This window comes from Nylanderia fulva, unplaced genomic scaffold (genome assembly GCF_048542155.1).
Source record: "Nylanderia fulva isolate GAGA-0341 unplaced genomic scaffold, ASM4854215v1 Scaffold6, whole genome shotgun sequence".
Lineage (NCBI taxonomy): Eukaryota > Metazoa > Arthropoda > Insecta > Hymenoptera > Formicidae > Nylanderia > Nylanderia fulva.
Genome location: NW_028190698.1, coordinates 4,795,599 through 4,817,679, shown reverse-complemented (window position 1 = coordinate 4,817,679; position 22,081 = coordinate 4,795,599). Strand labels below are relative to the sequence as shown.

The window sequence follows — 22,081 nt, the reverse complement described above, 5'->3', positions numbered from 1 at the left end:
TAGCTCTTTCTGCGTTAAACATGACAACGACCAATTTTGCATTTGACGAGAGAATTTCAACAAATAAAAAAAAAAAACAGAAATAAAAATAAGAGAATGATGTGAATTGTATATTTCCAAGTATTGTGCTTATATAGCTTATTGTTGTATATTATATCAATAACAATAAAAAAAATCATCGCGAAAATTTTATTTACAAAATAGACAAACAGATAAAATAGATTAACAATTAATCGAAAATATCACATATGAGTTTCCATGATAGAAAAGGATTAAAAAATTTTTGAGAGGATTAAAAAATCTCTGAAAATGAATGAAATATTTAATACAAATAAATACAAATAAATACAAATAAATATGTATGGCGGATTTTTTTATTGTTGTTATTGTATCAATATATATATATTTTTTAATTTTTATTAGCTTCTGACATTCGCACGATATAAAGTTTAATCGCGAGAATAAATATGTTTTTGTTTTTCTCTAAAACACAATGGGAAAATATAAAACGGTGTCAGGATGTACGGATGTACCACAATCTTGTGTACGTTTCCGATGTAGCTTTTAGCTCGCATAATATCGTGATGAGCGGTTCTGCGCACGGCGGCGGAAACTTGAAGGAATTTACGATGCCGGAACAATGCCGGAAGTTTTACGCAAAGATCAGACAGCGAGAGAGAAAGAGAGAGATAGGAAGTCGAAGCGGACCCTGAAGAGGCGCGCGTGCGACTATGAAAAGAGGCGACAGAATTTTTCCGCGACGCGCGAAACGACGAGAAACGAACGCCAAGAGCGCTAAACCGACAATAGCACTCTTTTTTTCAGGGCCGCGTCCGTGCACTTAACAATGCTACAATCCACTCCCGCATTCACTGTTCTTCATCCTCCCGTTTCTCACCGTCGTCCTTCTTCTTTCCATCGTCGCATCGCCAACCCTCCAACCACCCTCTCTGTCCGCATTGACGTTTTTCCTTTTTCGCGTCTCCGTTCCTCCCGTTTCTTCCAGTCACTTCCACTCGAACCGTCGGGCCATCCTTTTGCACCCTGTGCTTTTTACCCTCCCCCTCCCCCACCACCTCCCCCCGATATATCCATCCGACAACAAGCGTCGTTCGCCATCCCTTCGTTCTCGGAGCCACCGACGGTCGACACAATGCGCAATGCATTTTTGTGATTAAAATTTAGTGACGCCGGGTTCTGTTCCGGTGTGTCATGGCGAACGAAGTGCGCCACGTACACGTGTTTGTGTGCGCGCCGACGTGGAGAGAGGATTCCCGGAGGATCAGAACGTCGAAATCTTCGACGAACGCGCTTGTCTGAATCCCCGGGTAACTCGTCGCCGCTCGTGTCGGGCTGAGAAATTTAAGGATAATTTTTACGAGCAATTTCGTGCACTTTTTTGTGATCTTTCACAGAAAATCTGATTGCTATTAAATATTGATATAAATTGTACAAAGTTTTTATGTATTTATATATTATTTTATATTTAAAAAAGAAACGATCAAATATCAAATATATATATTTTCTAAAAAGGCATATAGTACTGTTCAGCTAGCTAAATATAATGCCGACGAAAAGACGTCTCAAAATTCGAGCTTGCGGGAAAGAGCATTCCGAGCGACTCACACGCACCGTTTCCCACAATCTTCTCTCTCTCGCGAAAAAAACCCCGACTGCCTCCGAAGACTGCAGCATCGGTCTTTGCTCTTAGCCACCGTTAACTTCCGGGTTCCGTAAACATTCCATGGTCCTACGGTCAAAATAAAAGTCGAGAGAGGAAGAAGCTCGGAGCTTTTGCGCCGCGACGTGCTTTGCCGTGCGGCAGAAGACAGGCCACGGTGAAAGTTGACGGCAGCCGCTGCCGCAAGAAGGATGAGAGCTTGAAAAGGAGAGTAAGACCCGGGGAAAGACGATGGGAGGATTGCGGTGTATAGAGGACCTGGCCGGGCGAGCGGAGATTAAGGCGGCAGCTCTTAAGCCTGACGCCGAAATCCTGACGTCGAGGCTTTCGTCGAGTCTGAAAAGGGACGAAATACCAACCACCCCCAGCCCCATCCCACTCTCTCTCCCGCTAACTCGCCACGCCACTCGTGGACCAGTCTGCTGCGCATTACTCGCCGACCTTTGCCTCTTAGCGCTTCTATCCTCCCTGTCATTCCGTTTCCCTCTTCCCTCGCGCCTCGTCGCGGTACCCGAAACAACGTGGAGTGCTTGCCCCATCGAACCCAACAGCCTGATTCCGACAAGCTCTTCTCATGCATTTGCATCGAAAATTATTTTCACTGTTGTGCGAAACTTGTTTCTCTTTGATTTTATCATGTGCGATATCGACGAGATACGCACTCTTGCTTTATATCATATTTATACTTTTCTATTTTTATAATTACTATTAATATAACGAGTCATATATATTATAAATTTCATAAGTACTCTGTTGAAATAATAAATTATTTCTAAAAAAATTAATTAAAACTACATTGATAAAAAAATCGAAAGAAAAATTTACTATTTCAACAGAGTACTTATGAAATTTATAAATTATATTTATATATACATTTATATGCACTTGTAAGCCATTATATAAGAAGAATGCATATTCTACGAGGAATAAACAAAAAAATATGAAAGAGAGGAGAACGTGCATTAATAGTACGCGAGACAATAATATTTAGGACCAGCAAGCGCGCGTTTTTAACGAGCGAGTCCATCTTCTGACACGTCGCTTTTAGTCGTATTACGATCGTTGAAAAAAAAAAAAAAAAACAAAAGTACGTGATTTTGCTCTTCGCCATCAATCGGTTCCCCGATCAGGCTTTTCGAATCCGGAGAATGTCTGGCGCGAGAAGATCTCGGGATTTTTGGTCTGCCCGGCTTTTCGTGGATTACATTTCGTCGATGACGGGCTGGCGCGGCGATAGGGTGTAAATGGAGGGAGTAAATGAAGTATATGTAAATAATGAGGGTGAGGAAATGAATACGTCGGCGGCTGCTTTCCGTTAATGGCGGGTGCAACGCCCGTTGAAGGGACCACCCGAAAATAATTCCGTCCTCTATCCCGGCAGGAAGAGTAGTGGAGAGCTCCCACGTTCCGCCCAATTATCGTAAAACGCCGTCTACTTCGCGCCTCGGATTTTAAGCGGGCCGAGAAGCGCCGGTTCGTATGCGAAATCGATATGCGTTTCTCTGCGAGAAATGGTTCGCTCTCGCAGCGAATGCTTACGAATGCCATTTTGCCACGAGAATAGTCAGTGATGGAACGGCTACTTGCTACGACGGTGAATATTTTATATCCAATACTTTTGTATTCACAAGGGAGAGAGAAAGATCTTACTCTGCGTTTAAATTTTACAGATATATGAAAGACGATATAATTTCGACGAGTGCAATTTTCATGGCAAAGTTCGTGGGGAAGAACATTGCTACACGACACTTGGTTCGCAATCACATCGATAAGTGACTGCCGATGAACTTTGCTGAGCGAATCGACGAGGGAAAAGTGTACCCGCGACGATCCGGGGTACATCCTGAGATAAGATGTAAAAGAACAAAGAGAGAGAGAGAGAGAGAGAGAAAGATTATCGCGAAAACGGAAGAAAACGATCTACCGAAAGGTAGAGAGAAAAAGGGAGAAAAGTGAAGGTATAGGTGGATAAATAGACCGATATAAAAAGAAGGAGTAGTATAGGTAAGAGTAAAGCTCGTCTTGCAGTACGCGGTTAAACTCCACGAGCAGGTCGAAGAAGGGGAAGCTTCTTGACTTTTCAATTTTCTTCCGCTCTTCTATCTCAGTTCGACCGCTTCTCTCTCCTTCACTACTTCTCTCATCGCCCTTTCTCCCTCCTTCACTTTCTTACTCATCCCGCAACCTCGTCGAAGCGATCGCGGCGAGTCAATAGGGATTGCCTTTGCCCCGAGTAAAATAATTTTCCGGAAAGTTGTGCCGCTCGGCAATGTTAACACTCTGAAAGTGGGTTTGCCTACTTCAAAGGAAATATGAGAACCGACGCGGACGCGCTTGATTTTTCGATCCGCTCCCTTACTTTTTATCCGTTAACGGGCTTTATCTTCTTGAGCAAGACGGATCGCGCGCGCATCGTTGACCACTTTGAATTCTGACGGAGAGGAGGACTGGAAGGAGCACGTTACGAAAGTTAACCGAGGAGAGAGATCGCGAATTTTTGCGCCGCGAGCGAACGATAGATAAATAGAACCGAACTTAACTTTCGACTTTTGCGATCTCTTTTTCAGAAGCGCCATTCGATTCCCGACGATCGACTGAATAACGATTCTCAGTGACGACAAAAAACTTCCTCGACATCAACGATTGTTAAACTTGGAGCGCGCTACTTATTTGTCAATTTAACGTAATATACTTTCTATATATAGATGAGAGAGATGGATTTTCACGCGGTAAAAATTCCTTCCTCCGACCTATGCTTATCCCAAACGTATTCTGCGTGTGAAACACATTTTTCGTTTTCGTTTATTTCCGCGTATATCGCAATTGCATCCCACGATGTTTCGTGAAAAATCTTAACACGCGAATTACGCGATAGCAGTTACACTGCAAAAAAAAACATTGCGTAAATGCTCATTTGGGACGCATTAACATGCATTTACTACTTTTTTGTCAAATATTTTTTTTCATTCTTTTTTCTTACACGAATGTAATGAAACTCCATTTTACGCAAGAACTCTTCGTATGAATGATGAAGTATGTATATACGCGCTGTAATAATTAAGCAGCGTCATGCATCATGCCGAACGCGTATCTGTGAAATTTTCTAGGCCAAACGAGAGCGACGTTTCAGGCGGTCATATACGCGCATGTGTCAGTACGGTTGACATCGTAGAGTTTGACGGAAAATCCATGACGAGGGCGAGACATAATTACGGTGCGCGCCTTGTCATCGAGCCGACGAGGGCGGAGATCGTCGTCGTCTGTTCGACGGATGTCCGCGCAATGTCGAGTCGGGTCAGCTGGCAATGTTGTACCGCCGCCAGCTCGTTAGAATGAAATGAGCTCTCAGGTAAAGAATGGTAGCAGGGAGAATTAACTCTTACCACGAGACGGGTAGTTGGATCGTGCAGAAAAACCTGCGCGCGCCAAGTGTTTTTGCCGTCTGCGAGAGATCTTATTGTCCCTTATAAAACCCGGTTAATTGCTAAAGTCCGGTGCTCGTTAAAAATGGCGCATTCCACTACTACAATTATGTCGTCATCGTCTCACCCTCCTCTTTCTATTCTTGCAATAATTGTATATTAATTATATAGTACAAAGATAGAGATTTTTTGCCAGAACTCGAAAGAACTGGAACACGTTTTTGGAAAAGTCTCGCATAACGATGAAAATATGTTCTCGCGTTCATATTTTTTTAAATCGATTATTTCTCTTTTTTTTTACATTAAAAGCAAACGATCTATATATTTTATAATAATAAATATATATACACGATTCTATCTTTATCAATCGTTAAATTCTCTGTAATAAAAATGATATTTAAGCTGTAGCTCTATAAAGATCGCTTTTTTTAATTTTTTTTTTTTTTAGTAAGAGGATATAAACGATAAGTAAGTTTTTGATGGGACATGAAAACGAAGAGAGATAGAAAAGAGTTTTGTGTCGACCGCGGGGACATTTCCGCGAACGTTTTGCCAAGCGGCTCTTGATAAAATGAACGCTTTAATCACTCCTCGATTATCCCTTCACGGATGAAATTTTAATTTACGATGCAATAAAGTTCCAAAGAGTCGTGCTCGCGCGTGCAAAATTCGCTCGCTTTATGCGCTCTCAATTTGAAAGTTTCAGTTTGACCGTTAAGCCTCCGGAGGGAAATGATGGGGTGGAGGGCAGCAATTGGAGTGGGGGAGGGATAAAGGGGAGAGGGGTCAGAGAGAGAGAGAGAGAGAGTGGAAGGAAGAGGCACTGGAACAAGAACTGTGGAGGAAAGTGCGGAATGGCGGGGAACATCGTATTAAATCGGAAGATTGGAATTCTAATTAATACTCGCGGATTATCGATAAAGGGGCACGAGGAAATCGGGCACGTTAAGGGGTAAGAGAGAAAGGGGGGAGAGGGAGAGATGGCGGAACGATGACTCGTTCCGTTCGTTTCATCCTTCGCGCGTCTTCGACATTCGCCTTAATGTCTTCCCTAACCCACCCCTCCACAAATGGCACCGCCATTGGAATAGATTATATCGTAATGAAAATCTTGACGTTTGACGTCCTGCAATTGATGACTTTATATTACCGTCGATTTATTGAATATCTTGCGTACCGATGCATATTCCACGTCACGTTTGCTACAGACTAAAATGAATTTTAATAAGCTAATTATTTATAGGAGCCTTTATTAAAGAGAATGTTGAAAACGTGCGTTTCAATTTTATTCATTTTTTATATTTTGTAAATATCCCTAACATAGACCAGAGTGTCCAGCAGACTCGATGAAAAAAATTCCCTGATTTTTTCAGATTTTCCAAAACCAGAAATTAATTTTTTCCCTGATTTTTTACTATTATTTTTTCCAAATATATAATTTGCATATATCTATACGATAAATCAATTAAATGTTAAATCATGAAATTCTTGAAATATTTTTATCTACAATAAAAAGGTTCGAAAAAGTTAAAACAAAAATTTAAATCAATTAATTACGTACGATAATCGAAACAAACATGTCACTATAAACTATTTAAATAATCACCTTTTATATTTATATGATATCAAATATTTTAGTTTTGTTTCTCTATCCGAACACATTGAAATAAAATAACGCGACGATAAAAATATAAATTAACGAACACGCTGTAGATGAATCGATTTTTAACGACACAGGAAATTAGCGTGCTGGGAGTTAAGGAAAAGTTTATATTGATTTAATAAAAAATTTCAAATTATTGAGACAAATGTAGAATAATATGAAAAAATCCAGATAAATAGTAACATTTCCTGATTTTTTTCACTGACAATTCCAGATTTATCAAAATCGGTTTTCGAGATTTCCCTGACCGCTAGACACCCTGAAGACGTTCAGAGAATCTTCTGAATATCTTGTGCTTAGGGATTGCATTGCATATACATATATACATATTTTTATTTTAAATCAGACGTGCGTTTTCTAATTATATATAATCTATTATCAATACATTAATATTACGTAAGATACACGGAAAAAATACATGCTAATTTGGAAAATTTAGTATAATAAAAAAAAATATCAAGATTTTTATTTGAATATCAGTTTTATTTTATTTCGTCTGCTTTGCAATGTCATACAATTCAATTCGAACCGCTCTGAATATCTTTTTTCACGCAGTTTACCCTGCCGCTACTATAATACAGGAAAATGCGACATCATGCGTGTCGTGAATTCTTTCCGCGGATGGAGCGCGTTTGGCAACAGCTGTGTATAATTTTTCGAAACGGATACGGAATTGCCGGAATGTGCCGTACGTCACACATCCGAGAGAATTAGTCACGCGCGTGTATTTTTGGCACGCGCATTCCATTTCCATTCTTTTATCTCGTTGCAAACAACAAGATTATATTCTAAAAAAATACATGTTGTTAAATAAATTGCGTTCTATAGTTTAGCGAGCTATGATTTCGCACATCAGTCGCACAATGTCATAAAGAATATACTTTGACTATTATTATTAATTATTAATAAATTGATATTAATTTTTTTACTGAAAGAATATCGTCAGATATTTTATTATGCATCCATGTTATGTATAAGAGAAATAGAGATAAATTTTTTATTTCTCTCTCGAGAAGTTAAACGTATATCGCACACTTTGTCGCTGCTCGGTATGAAAAAAAAACTGTCGGCGCCTCTCGCGAAATTGGAATGGGAGCGCGAAAGAAGACGAACCGCTTTCTCGCATCGGGCATAATTCCCGCGTAATTCACTCACAGCCGCGAAGGGAATATTTACAAATGGGATTTAAATCCAGAAGAGACGACCGCGATAGCCGCGGAATATCGTTTGCCGACAGCGCGGCGGAAACTGAGGGGGTTGAAAAAGGGTGGAAGAGAGGACGGATGGATGGAGACGCTTAAAGTGTAAATAGGAGGCGACTCGTGCCAGACAAAGCGTTTTCTCGACTTTCTTCTCCCTCTCTCTCTCTCTATATTTCCCGCCTCCTCCTCGTAGCTATAAAAGGAAAGGACATAGACCCTTCCACGATTACTACGAGCCTGGGAGTCGAATCGAGAGTCGGCGGAAGTGGAATCCTGAAATATTAATGTGACACCAACCTTCGTCGTACGCCAATCCTTACCTCGCCGGCTCCTCTTGTTCGTTTTCTTTCTTTCTCGCTCTCTCCGGGGTCCGGCTTTTCTTTCTTCTCACGTTCGCCCTTGCGCCACCTTGTTGAATCATATACCACCCGCGTCGGCACGTTGGCCTGGCACGATTCGGAAAAACAGAATGTGTATACGTATATATATTACATAGGGCACACATACATTTGCGCGCGAGAATGTTTTCATGTGAACATCAGTTCGCTCCGTCAAGTAGAAGAAGCTTTAATGTAACATCGTCGAAATTGATACACGAATAGTTTTGATAGAATAAATGTTATCGATGGACAAATATTTTTTAATATTTTGTACAAGCGCGCACTATTTATAACTGGTTTTTGCAAATTTTTTTGTTTTAATGTTTTTTTTTTTACCCTAAAAATGAATACAGGAACATAAACATGAATTCTGTTTTATTCAAATGCGAAAGATACGATAGCACTGGTAAAGAGAGCAGATTTAATATATGTACTGTTATATGTGCACGCTTGAAAATCGGAGAAATATTTTATCGACATGTATATTAACAACTTTCCACGCAATCGTAGATAGCAAAACATAGACTTTCTGTTTAAATGTATTGCAATTACGTGTGCGATTCCGACTATTTCGAAAAGTTATACCAGTTTAACGCAGTGACTCTATTTAATCAGACAACACATATTGTTCGTTATTATTTGCAGTATATCACAAAATTCCGTGCTTTTGTCAGCCTTTATTAATAAATAGCTGAATAATTAATCTAATCTGTAAAATATGTTCCATGTTTTCAACGAGAATTGATTTTATGACAGTTGAATCGAAAATTTACATTTATTTATTAATTCACGAAGAGAAGGAATTTATTATAACATATTTTATACAAATCTGGTTAAACATACATAATTGATTTTTGACTGTATCGACTGTATAGAATTGAAAAAAAATATGTATCATTTACTTGTTATCATTTTTCTATATAGTGATTTTGTTTAAAAAAAAAATGATTAATTTCGATGTCATCCTTTGCAGATACATATGTATATTCTCTTGATTGTACAATATCATCCTGTCAAGCGCGCATGATCGACTGCAATAATGAATATTTCCGTACTTTATCGTATAAATGATGCAAGATACAATTAATTACGTGCCGCGTAATCACAATTAATTAACTGTGACAATATGGCCGATCTTTCTATACATGGCAAATGACATACTTGCAAAATATATATACATATTTATACACATAAGTGTATATAGCGCATGTATATCGCGTATTATCACATTGACTTGCGACAGCTTCTAATCACACTGATATTACCTTTTTCAGGAGGGCGAGAGAGGGTATTTGGAGGGCCTCGCTTCGAGGTACGCGGACCTCTTCAGAACACATTACGGAGATGTTTTGGAACCGCTCGAGGAGTTACGTCGGCGAGAAACAAACGCTTCCGCCAGAATGCCCAACACTCAGCTCACCACCAGTCATTCACAGCCCATTTATGTGCCGGGGAAATACTCGGTAAGCAAAATCTCTCATATTCGCTTTTACTTTTGCCCACTCCTTACACCCTCATACACCGTCAATTCTCTCTTTATTGCTTCCGCGGGCAGCATAATGCGGTTATAGGATGACATATAGCGGCTTGTCTATCGTCGCGATTTCTTCTTATTACGCCATTCCCCTGACACTTGGCCAAATTGCTTTCGAAGGGACAGAATTCGCGAGAAGAACACGTCCAGTTGATTCGATACGAGCATTTGTGCACCTCTTTCTGATGGATAGAGACAATTTTGTTACGAGGAAAATTGTCAGACATATATAGACATTCGTTTATATCTATAAAATACAAACGTTATATTTATAACGTATTTAAAATTGTGTTGCAACAGTTTTTACATTATAACAAAATTATAAACATATGTGCCGAGTGTTTAAAATAATGATTAATGCAACTGATGAAAAAGTCATTAATGAATCACAGGATCAGGTGTATATATAGTAAATAATATTTTAAATGATATTTTTTCTACTAAAGGCATCATTTTATATATATACTTGAACGATGTACTCAATGAAAGAGAGATTTAGCGAAGAATGATTTACGGAAGTTCAAACACTTTGCATTTGTGGGTTCGTGGCTCCTCCATGAGTAACTTCCCAAAGTGCTTTAAGGCGATTAACCATGTAGACTCTATCGATCCCAGCTTAAATCGGTTATTGTTCGTTACCCCAGACTTTCTTCGCGTCTAATCGAGTTTTCAAGCGCGAGAAATCGATTGACGATTAAGGTCAAGCTCCTCCAAAGATCGTATGTCGATTTGGAAAATTAATAAAAATCATTTACTTTCCGGAATATTACGTCTTGGTTAAATGTGAATACGATTGTTTGTTTTGATTAATTCAATTAACTGATTGTGAATATCGCATTTATTTACATCTCTCGATATATTTTTATAATTTGCATATTATTAAAATATATAATTTAACAAAAATTGATTGCAAAAATAATATTTTTTAAAACATAATTGTGGTTATCAATTATCATTCTTAAAAAATTTATTTTATTTTTAATAAAAATCTTTAACAAGATCTGATTTTGCCTCATCAAAATTTGATTAAATAATTTTTTTGCACAATTTTTCAAATCAGAACTACTAATCTAAATTTTATATAAATTAAATAAAGATTATTTTTATATGCATTTAAATTTTCGAAATTTATATGAAAACAATATTATAAAAATATAATGTATATAAAATTATACTCAATCATGAAATAAAAAATTGAAACAAATTTATCATTTATATATAAGAGACATTCGATATAATTGGAAGATTTTTTCGGAGAGAAACAGGGTTTATCGTCCCGAAAGACGTGATTAGACTGACCCTCAAGTCCGACTACACGATCTCTTTTCTCACAAAATTTCGTGGCACAACAACACTGCCTCCAATGTAACGAGTTCTTAATACGACCCCCGAGGCTCCTCCTACTTACGACGTAAGTGGTAGTCCCGTACTGCTTCGCAAGCAAAACCCGCCGTTCTGTATAAGGTAGTGGAAAAGAGCGAACGTTCTCCATTTTTGCGCAGCCCTCGAGCTGCCTCAGCGACAAGGAGGAGGATGAAATCTATGGCTTCGGATACGGGGTCTTCAGCAGACAGATGCTCCAACATCGACAGCAGAAGCTCGCACTTGCCACACAAAACACGACTGCCGCCGTAACACCGGGTGGACCTCAAGCAACCTATCAAAGGTAAGGAGACACACGTCGATATCTGTATATTGCAACAATTTGTTCGCAAATGTGTTCAAGTAGACAGTAATAAGCATTTTTTTGAACTATCTAAAAAAAAACGACACGAGCAGAGCGTGCAAAATATAATCTATACATATGAAGAAAATTGTTATACTATTTTCTCTCTCTCTCTCTCTCTCTCTCTCTCTCTCTCTCTCTCTTTATGTGTGTGAAAAAAAGGAGAGAGGTAAAAGAAACAGATAAAAAATTAGTAATTAAATTGCAGAGAGTAATACAGTGATTAGGCATAGTTATAATGTAGCGCTCAGAAAAATCAGTAGAATAAGTCGATATTAATCAGACAGAGTTTCCTAAAATTTTTTCGAAAGTGTGCAAGATGTTGCTATCGAATAATTCTATTTATTTTTTACAAGTTTGTATAATTTATTTCTCTGTACGTGTGTATACTAATATTTTACATAAATTATTAATAAAATAAATTAATATATATAACACAATAATTATTACTATCTTATACTTGACCACAAACTAGTTATTGCACAATATTGACGCAGCAGAATTCATTATTCTCTCGAATTGTGTCAATGATCCAACACTAAATACGTTCATCGAATACTGCAAATCCGAGAAAATAAGGCGATTTTCGCATTTGACGATTCGATTCGGATAGTCAGATAACAGACGCGCACATGGTGCGCGAGAATAATGAAACATTAATGCTAATGATTGATCCAGTTAATCCTCAAATTTGGGCATGTCGATTAATTAATCTTCCCTTGAAACAAATAACTGTTTATCGTGAATGTATCGTATATAGAATTTCCATGTTCATGAAACACGGGGGTATTTTTGTGGAGCGCTTAATATTCGATCCGTTGAATCTATAGATGTTGTGCTTTAAACGAACAACATCGATATCGAGTTCGAACTAGAGCCGATCTGGCCAATTAATTTATCAACGTGAACTTTCTCAACCTACTTTTTCTCTTATTAATATAATAATGAAAACTTGTATAATAACTTTTATATAAATCCATGCTACTATCAATCCTAGCTCGCACATTTTGGCAGAAAAAATGGGGAAAAGATTGGTAGAAAAGATAGATAGAAATTTTAAGCGAATTAAGCGGGGGTCTTTTATATTCAATGTTCCCATTTTCACACACCTCTGCACAATACGAACGCTACTCGGCTTTCCGGACAGTTCGCACAACACGACACCGCTGCGCGCCGCAGTCGCGCAGTCTGTTTATTATCCGTAATTGCCCATTGCTAACTGCTCTAACTGATCCGAAATACCATCTGCGTGCAGTCTCGTGCCGGCTGCTTGATATTTAATGGCTAATTAACCGACGAACCGAGCCAGTGAGCGCGCGTTTGGCCCGGCATTCTCGCGTACTTGCTCGATGCCGCCGCGCCGTATCGTTGTAGGAGAAACTGTGAAAGACGAGAAGAGGGTACGAGGAGAGACACAGGGAAAGACAGAGAAAGCAAATCGCATTATTAAATTCCATTATTGCGCCGTGGCCATCGACTGTTTTCGTGCACGCGCGAATAACCGCGATGCTGAGCCCATGAAACTGCTTCTCTTGCTGCCGCGATAAGCACGCTTTGCGAATGAGCACGCTTTTACACGGATCCTATTTCTGTGACTCGGCTACTTAATGTGACGTAGAATCCGAATCGAATCCATCGAGATTTTTTTCTCAGGAAATCATAAATTCCTACGACTCTGAAACGACAGACTTTCATGGAGAATTGTTGTAAATGGTTCTCGTTATTTTAAATCAGAAAGGCAGATTTTTTAATGCATATCTTTAAGGGTAATTGAATGAAGAAGAAATATAATGGATTATTCGTGCTGATTAAAAATTTTAATATGTACGCGTAAACATGTAAACCGTACAGTATTGTATGGATCTTGTTGGTACGAAATTATTGCTCAATCTAACAATAGCACTAATTTGCGGCGACCATAAAATTAATTGCTTGGAAATAACGATCGATTGAACGAAGCTTTTTGTGGATTTAATTGGCATCCTGTTGCTGTAAATAACGAGAATCGAAAGTAGCGCTCTCTTCTATTGCTCTCTTAAATAAGGAAGATCGGGAAACACAATGAGCAAAATAAAAAAAATGACAAATGATCATACAGCTACGGAAATAAATCAACAGTCGTCAAGTGATTAAATATTAAAAATTAATGAAAATAAATATAAGAAAATTTAATAATTAATATAATTATCGGCGTAATTGCTTATTCAATAATCTTAATTATATTTAATTATATATTCTATTAATCTGCTCTTCTTATCACAACAAAACAACATATAATAAACAACTTGTAATAAAGTTATCAAAGCATAGGATGAAAATAATAATAATTGAAGCAGTGTTGATTAGCGAGAAGAGATTAACATCAGGACACAAATTCAATATCATATCTTTATTGCGTATCGCGTTGGAAGCTTCTTTTCTTACAGAAATTTCTGCGTTCGAAGGACATTAGGCGGGGATTTTTAATGGCTCATAAATATCATCGCAACGCTCGGCACGTTAATGCAACGAACCGAGAGAGCGCGGTTCTCCGTTGCTCACATACGCCAAAATAATTACCGACTTCGCGGTAATTTATCGCGGTGCTATAAAGCATGTACTATCGTGGTATCGTTACATGGCAGATTGTGCGAAAAACGTTGAAAAATAGTCGACGAAGTATATGTCATTCTTTATGCCATGTTACGGCCGTGATAATAGAAACAATTCCTAATGGATTCACGCCGGCTTTGATGACGATTTTCCTCCTGGAATGTCGAGTAATTTTTGTTGCTTTTCTTTTTACTTAACATTAGGCTCAGAAATACCTACAGCTTTATTAAATCTATGTTAGCAAGATTAATTTTTTTTTAGAATATATATAATCAGTTTTAAATATTTTAAATATGAATATACACACACAGAAATATTCTCTCTCAATACATACATATAATAAAATATATCTTTTTGAAACTAAACTATAAGTCGAATAAAAAGATGAACCATTTTTAAAGTTTCTCATATTTTTCTCAGTTGCGTGACTTGGTTGTTTATTTCTTCCAGTGTTTCGCAATAAGTAATAAATATCTGTTCTGTGGGATCTTTCCCACAGAAGGAAGATCCCGGGATAGCAATATCCTCTGCACCGATCTTGCGTGCAACCGCTTTTATCAGTCCGAGCGCGAGAGGAGGACCGCGCGTCGAAGCGGCGAGACGATGATCGCGGAATTCATTAGCAACGCGGAGATGGATATCGCGTCCGATTGACGAATGGATCGCGTGCATTAATTATACGCGGTTGCGCACACACGGCCGGCCGTTTGTCACACGGTCGATGATGCGTTTAACGATTACCCGCGCCGATGATGCAACCGACCGGACCGCGTCACACGTCTTTCCACCGAGGATATTTGCGCGAATGCAACGTCATTATCATAATGCAGTGCCGCGCCGCACCGTCTGGTTTTTTATTTTATTCCCCTCTTGGAATTTTCATTTACACACGACGTGCCGATTTGTACGCATAAACCGCACGCGTCGAGATATACAGAATTAATTAATTAAATCCTTTTTTTACTCTCGGATTTTTACTCGCGTATTTGCATTCAATTTTTTTTTTTTTTTTTTTTTACGCTTAATCCTGGTTGGTACTTTATTTTCAGTTTCTATATTAGTTACACCGAGTCGAATCATCCCGTATACACGTCAGTGTATCCCTTTAACAAGAGTTTTTTTAAATTTGAATATACAAAAGCAATCTCTTTCAAATGTATATATACATAATAAAATTTATATTATATATATATTATATACATTAATAATATATATATAAGGTTGGAAATAATTAAAAATAAAAAATCAATCGCAGCTTCGAGTTACACACGACAGATCGAACGACTTGACCTTCGTTTGCGAAAATACGGGCAAAAAGTCGGTACATTCGCGCTATAAACAATCGCACGCAGCGTGGTCATAAATTAATAAACGGACAATAACGCGGCAAAGTAAAGCCTGACTGACGTGTTGACAGCCACGGCCGATGGTCGGTTTTGTCGTGTCGACGGCCCGGCAAGGTAATCCTATCGACTCGTCGCTCGTCGCGTCGCATCGCGCGCGCGAACCAGAATGCGCGCGCTCGATTATCCGCGCCGCGAAGCTCTCGACCTCGCGCGCGCCCGTCATTCCGCGTATAATCGCAGTTTAGTCCCTTCCATATTCCGGCCCTCGCATCCGGTCGCCTACAACAATTGTTGGCCGTGTGCCGCCCATTTGTCGATCGATCGATCCTGTAGGGACAAAACAGATTTTTCGATCACACCCTTCCGTCCGCGCCTTCATCCCCTTCCTCCTCCACCTCGCCGGATAAAGCTGTCGAATCATCATGTCGTTGCTTCTCATACATATGACCTCGCGCAGGTGTGTATTTACACAGAACGCCGAACACAGAACGATTTCAATGTGCAGGATTTGAGTTCTGCGCTTATCCCGATTATTCGGATGTTTTATTATCTTCATGGCAGAGCCATGTTTGTCATTGTTAATATATTGAGGACGTAAAGATAACAGTTCGGTATATAAAAAATTATTGTGATCGTTATCGTTATGAAGATAGTAAGCTTAAATCAATTCCACGTTTTAATAAAGGACAAGATTATCGTTTTAATTCTTCCAAGCTACAAAATTCGATGTAACACACACATAATTTATTTCGATATTATTAAAGGAATTAAATCACTTTTGTGCAACCAGTTTATATTATTATCATTATGAATCTGAATTTTTTGTCATTATCCCCGGTGCTATGTAGAGATAATAGACACCTTAGAGTCTGATGTAGAGATAGCGTTTTAAAGGTAGATACATATTTATCGCGTTTTACACACATGAAAGAAATTACAATTATTAATCGTAATGTAATCTAATAATATTAAATGTGGATTTTGCGGTGGTAACGCACGTTTTACGAGAGAAATGCGCGATTATTTTTGTCAAACAAAAATAGCGGACTTTATTGAAATTTCAACGAGGAAACGTGCGCTTATGAATAACGACGGAAACTGCTATTCTCTCGTAAATTCATTCATTATTACAAATGTATCGCGCGTGATTATACTGGAATCACGTTAATGCAGCAAACCGTATACGTGCCGTTTCTATGCCGTTCTCGCCAACTGCACGCTAGATATTCGGCGTCAACCGCAGACACGTCTTTATAAAAAACATTAAATTTAGTTTGCAATTTAGTTAGATACCATTGGTCATATTTTACGCGTGTAAAATTAAATTTTCCATGTAATTTTTTGCGTACATAAAAAATTGTGCGACACTCTTTTTTAATAGAAATGTGTGAAATATGAGCTTTTTTGAAAATTTTTTATATCTTGAAATGATGTAAATTTCGAAATAGCTTATAGATAAATTAATATGAGAATAATCATGTGCACACAAAATTATAACATTAACGAATATAAAAATTAGCAGCATTAATTAATCTATTAAGTGGTCTATTATAATCATTCTGTTAGCATTTCAACTCCTTGATATTATTATTAAGTTGAGAAAGAGAATGAGAAAAGAGTTAAAAAATGTCAGAGAAAGTATAATAATCCTAATAAGATTTCAACAAGTTTCGAGAGGACTTTTATCGCGACTTTATTAATTTTTTCCGTAAAAACATTCTGTAAACATCTTATACATTTTTTAATGCTCATCTGCCGAAAGAATCGCGTGCAAGGGGCGAGAAACAACACGAGAAACTCGAGGACCCTCGTGCCTAGCTCCATCGAAGAAATTTGCATATCCGAGTGTTCTCGAGGCAGACTCGAGGTCGCACGTGTGCAGGTATAAAAACGCATAGAGAGCCTCCTCGTATTTTCCTACAGTTTTCAATCGCGCACCGAACGTGTACATACGCGATAGCGCGCCGTCTCTCGCATGCGAAAGACCATCTTACAGCCTCGGCTTATTTCGATCCCGCAGCTTCATCGGGATTTCTCGCGCGGGCGACTGTAACGTTCCAGCATCCATTTGTGTCGTAGCTCTCTTCCGACGCCTACTCGTCGTAGTAATCATGACTCTTAACAGCTCTAAATCGATTGCTACTTGGCTGGCACAGAGGTAGATTCGTCGTTACCCAAGAAAGAAGCAATCACTCCATCCGTCTGGATGTTGTAAGCTTAACGAGAAAGCAGGTCTCCAATACAGTTGTACGTTCGTGACAGACGTAATCGATTTTGCGAGGTCTCGACTAAATAAATGTTGGATTTCTATAGATGTCGAAAGTCCCGTAAACTTAAACTCTCTTTCTCGACGTTTAATCGTTTAAAGAGCGGTAATTTTCGCTTCCCTCGCTTCGGTAAATTTTTTCTTTTTTTTTTTTTTACAAAATTAAAGAAATTATACAAAGAATATAGGCAACTATTCCATTAATCTCGACCTCGGTCTTTGAACGCAACGGATATTCTTCGTTTGTACTACGCTGCCGGTAGAACCTATTACGACTCCATTGAGGAGAAGGGGTCACTCAAGGCAATCGATTCGGAGATAGTGGACCATAGTGGAAGAGAGAGAGAGAGAGAGAGACAGGCTACCTTGGCCAGGAGTGGCCGCCCGAACGGAATTGCAACGCGCGCGCGGCGGTTTACCCGCCGAGATGTTAGCTTTTCGTCAAAGGGCCCTATTAGTATGCGGTTAGTATTACGACGCGGTGTATCAGGACACATTGAGACAACGACGCGCTATCTATTACCTATTCTCTGGCACGTGAAACCATCGAACCCCTTCCCGCGGGCCATTCCGCCGTTCCCGCAACGATTGTACACACACACACACACACACACATATATATATATATATATATATAGATAGATAGATAGATAGATAGATAGATATATAATAGATATATATATATATACAGGCGCGTGTATGTGTTTATGCCGCGGTGACGTTTCTCGATTTCCCCCGACGAGTGGTTTGCTTTGTGGTCTCGATAGAATCGAGATCAACGTTGGATCAGCCAATAAGGCTATTAGCTTGTGCTCCCGACTCGACCCTTAACGTCGGGCTGGAAATCGCCCGTGTACATTCCGGCGTGATCTACCGGAAGAGATCGATCGCTCTTAAGCGAAGGATACTTGGAATACTTCGACGAATACCGTCATTTACGAAGACAGGATGGCTTCACAATGTATCGAGATGTGTATCGGGATTCATATACCTTTCCATATAGTATCATCGAGTGTGTAGGAAAATTGCATCGCGCTTCCTATTCCGTTCTAACATTCATTAGAGATATTTTTAATTACTCGTTGAAAACGACTATAGAGATAAAGAAACGTTTACGTGCTTCATTAATTTTTCTCCGACTCATTTGCAGTTGTCTAAACGTTCTCTTTTTACAGTAGAATAGAATAAAATTGCTCGTACGATCGGCAAATCGATATTTTAAAGTGTTAACAAATAGGGTTAAACGTATCCTATTGTACCCTTCTCTCGATTCACTTGTCTCTTTGTACTTTCGCACGATTTTGAACACGTACACATTTGCATTTCGAAAACGGGTCGCGGATGCGTTGTCGGATGAGAGACTGTAATTGTTACTCAATTAAATACTGCTCCATGTTGCAAATCACTTTGATCTCTTGTTTCGTTTGCGACAATCTATATATATATAGAACGAAATGGATAAAAAAAGGAAGGAATTACACAATCATTCATCGGGCAACGTATACGGTCACGGAAACCACGTATGTCGCCACGGGAAACTGCATTAACGACGTAATAATTCTACAATTTTGTCATATGGAATTGCGCATTTGTTAAACCGCACGTATAATACTGCTACCTTTGACCATCAGTATATAATTTATTGCCCGTAGGGAGATCACATCTGAATGTGCATGAAACAGAATAATTGTTTTTTTTTATTTCCATATATTGCGATATATTATTTAAAAAAATTAAAATTTCAGAGCTCTTCCGCTTTCGACATAAATAAAATTTGTAAACTGTCTTTAACGTTATTCTCACTTCATATTCCAAAGGTGAAAATTAAATTTAAAAATGACATACAATATATATAATATATTTATTTCATAAAATAATAGTTTTTATTCTTTTATCGCTTGTTTTCACAGAAGATAATCTTCTAAAGGACACTCCGCAAGCAATTTACGCTATTTTAAGCATTATACAAATGACTGCATTAAACTTGAACGAGAAGCCAAATTATACCGCTATAATACGTATTACATACTAATTAAATTGAAATTAACTCGGCAAACACTAGTAAATTCATTAACGGGCGTATAATAGTATATCGAAACGCGCGCGCCGGTTGATCAATTCATATATCAAAGGAAGTATTAAATCCCAACGAGACCAGTCACTCTATTACGTTTAATATCAATACACGTAACTTTGATGCACCATGTGTTTGCCCGGTAAACCACCGCGTGTTCCCATGTAGAACGACGAAACATCGCCGCGGGCAAAAACGAAATGCGAAGCGAAGTAGAAGAGCACCGGGCGATTTGCCAAGCGGCGTCGCCTCTTTAATTGTCAGCATATTTTAACCGTAATTTTCCTTTCTCTGTTCCAGTTGTCTGAGCCCGAGATCTGCGTACTTCTACGAGTTCCCTCCTAACGGTAAGTCGCACACATAAGTTCATTTGTCTCTTTCTCTCGCTCTCTCTCTCTCTCTCTCTCTCTCTCTCTCTCTCTCTCTCTCTCTCTTTTTGCTTAAGATTTAAGAGGCGCAAGGAGAAAACTCGAGCTTCTCTCCGTCGCGTTTTTCACTCGCCAGGCGAAATTAGGACGCCTACGCGAATTTACAAATATGTGTTTTGCTAGAGTGGTTGCTCAATTCACGGATACCAACGAGTAATTAATTAACATATATATACATATAATTTTAATAACAAGCTTTAATGACATAGTTTAATAAAAATGTCTCAATTGTCTCACATATTCGACTTTCCATAAAAATAAATTTTATTGAAAACAAACGATAATCACTTTCCAAAGAGCACAATCATTACAATTTTACCTTTGGATTAATGAACACTCAACAGTATATAGAAAATAGACCATCTTACGCGGAGTAATTCCGCAATAGATTGAGAAAACCATGTTGAAGCTTACGAAAGGAGAACGAGCTACATCGGAGATTTGAATGCAGTATTTAATGCGTCGATCGTAGGAGACTTTGCATGATGCATGCATTCCCGTGGCGAGAGCACACGTGCATACGTGACTCGTGCTCGAGCGCGATTTTCAAGAGACGAAGAGGCCTCTTCGCTCCTTTGTGCATGTCCCTACCGATGAAATATATCTAAATGATCTAACAATGGAGACGAGACCATGAACGGACGAGACCCTTCCTCCGGTATTGCGATACTTGTTATGCGAGAATGTGCGAGGATCGTGCCACGCGCCTTTGCGGACAACCGATCGCCAAATAGCTGCAGCTGGGAGCGAACAATATTGTTGCCTCGCGTCTCGTCTCTTATACAAATCGGATAACGCCGTAAGACGCGCGCGTAGAATAGGTACTTTGTAAACCCTCGGCCATTTTCAGGCCGAGAGAAGATCGAAGTCCCTCGATAGCTTGACTCGTAGTTGTCCCGTAGCTCTTAAGCCTCTTAACCGTCACTAAGAATGATAAAGTTATTTGCGGATCCACTTACAGCGCGATGAAAAAGCTGTAGAGAAGCTTTCTATGCAAATTTCACAGCAAATGAAAATTTTATCTCAAATAGATGGAGGAGTAGATGAATTTGATCTTCTCGTAATATATTATATACCTATATTTCTGCTTGTTTATATTATAATATAGCATTACCAATCAATTTATCCGGCAACCACATCTGTTGTAGAATGAAAGAAATTCCCAAATGAATATTTACCACTATCTGATACCATCCGTGCAATCGTATATCGCGTATAAGAAATATTCGATGCTACAACTTGTATTACTTCGTGGCGCAGCCTCCTCGTTCGGGGTCCGATTTTTACCAATGAGATACGCGCTCGAAAACGTAGTTATACTACTGGTGCACATGCAATCGGCCTGGCACTTGGAAGGGAAGAAATAAAACCAAGACGCGACGTAGTGCGGTGGAATTTTTCGAGATATCGAAAAACACTTTAGAGATCCCGTATTGGAAAAGCGACCGGGCCGAAAGGTGGAAGGAGAAAGGCGCGACCGATCGCGAAACCTGAAGAGGAAGGAGGAGAGACTCGCGTTGATATTTCATTTCTATTGACTTCTACCGTCACCCTCGCGCACGTTATACTCTTTCCACCTATGAATACGTAATTGAGAGATCTAGTTCTCTCTTTCTCTATCTCTTCATACATTTCTCAATATATCTTTAGCACCGTTTTCCGCTTCTGCCTTCTTTCTATTAGAAATATGTTCGAATTTTCATATTCAATATATATTATTAGACAAATCTCATATTTTTTAAATATTTTCATATTTTCTTGTTTCTC

At 38.8% G+C, this 22,081-nt stretch overlaps 1 protein-coding gene across 4 annotated transcripts in view; it reads left to right on the top strand.

The window, feature by feature from the left end:
• LOC114941718 (SAM and SH3 domain-containing protein 1) overlaps positions 1 to 22,081 on the top strand; it is a 310,795-nt gene that overhangs the window by 224,093 nt on the left and 64,621 nt on the right. For all 4 annotated transcript variants that reach the window (XM_085487906.1, XM_085487908.1, XM_085487907.1 and 1 more), the window contains exons 2-4: positions 9,623 to 9,811; positions 11,385 to 11,548; positions 20,187 to 20,233. In XM_085487906.1, the coding sequence (XP_085344032.1) occupies positions 9,623 to 9,811; positions 11,385 to 11,548; positions 20,187 to 20,233 (400 nt within the window). The remainder of the gene's footprint in view (positions 1 to 9,622; positions 9,812 to 11,384; positions 11,549 to 20,186; positions 20,234 to 22,081) is intronic.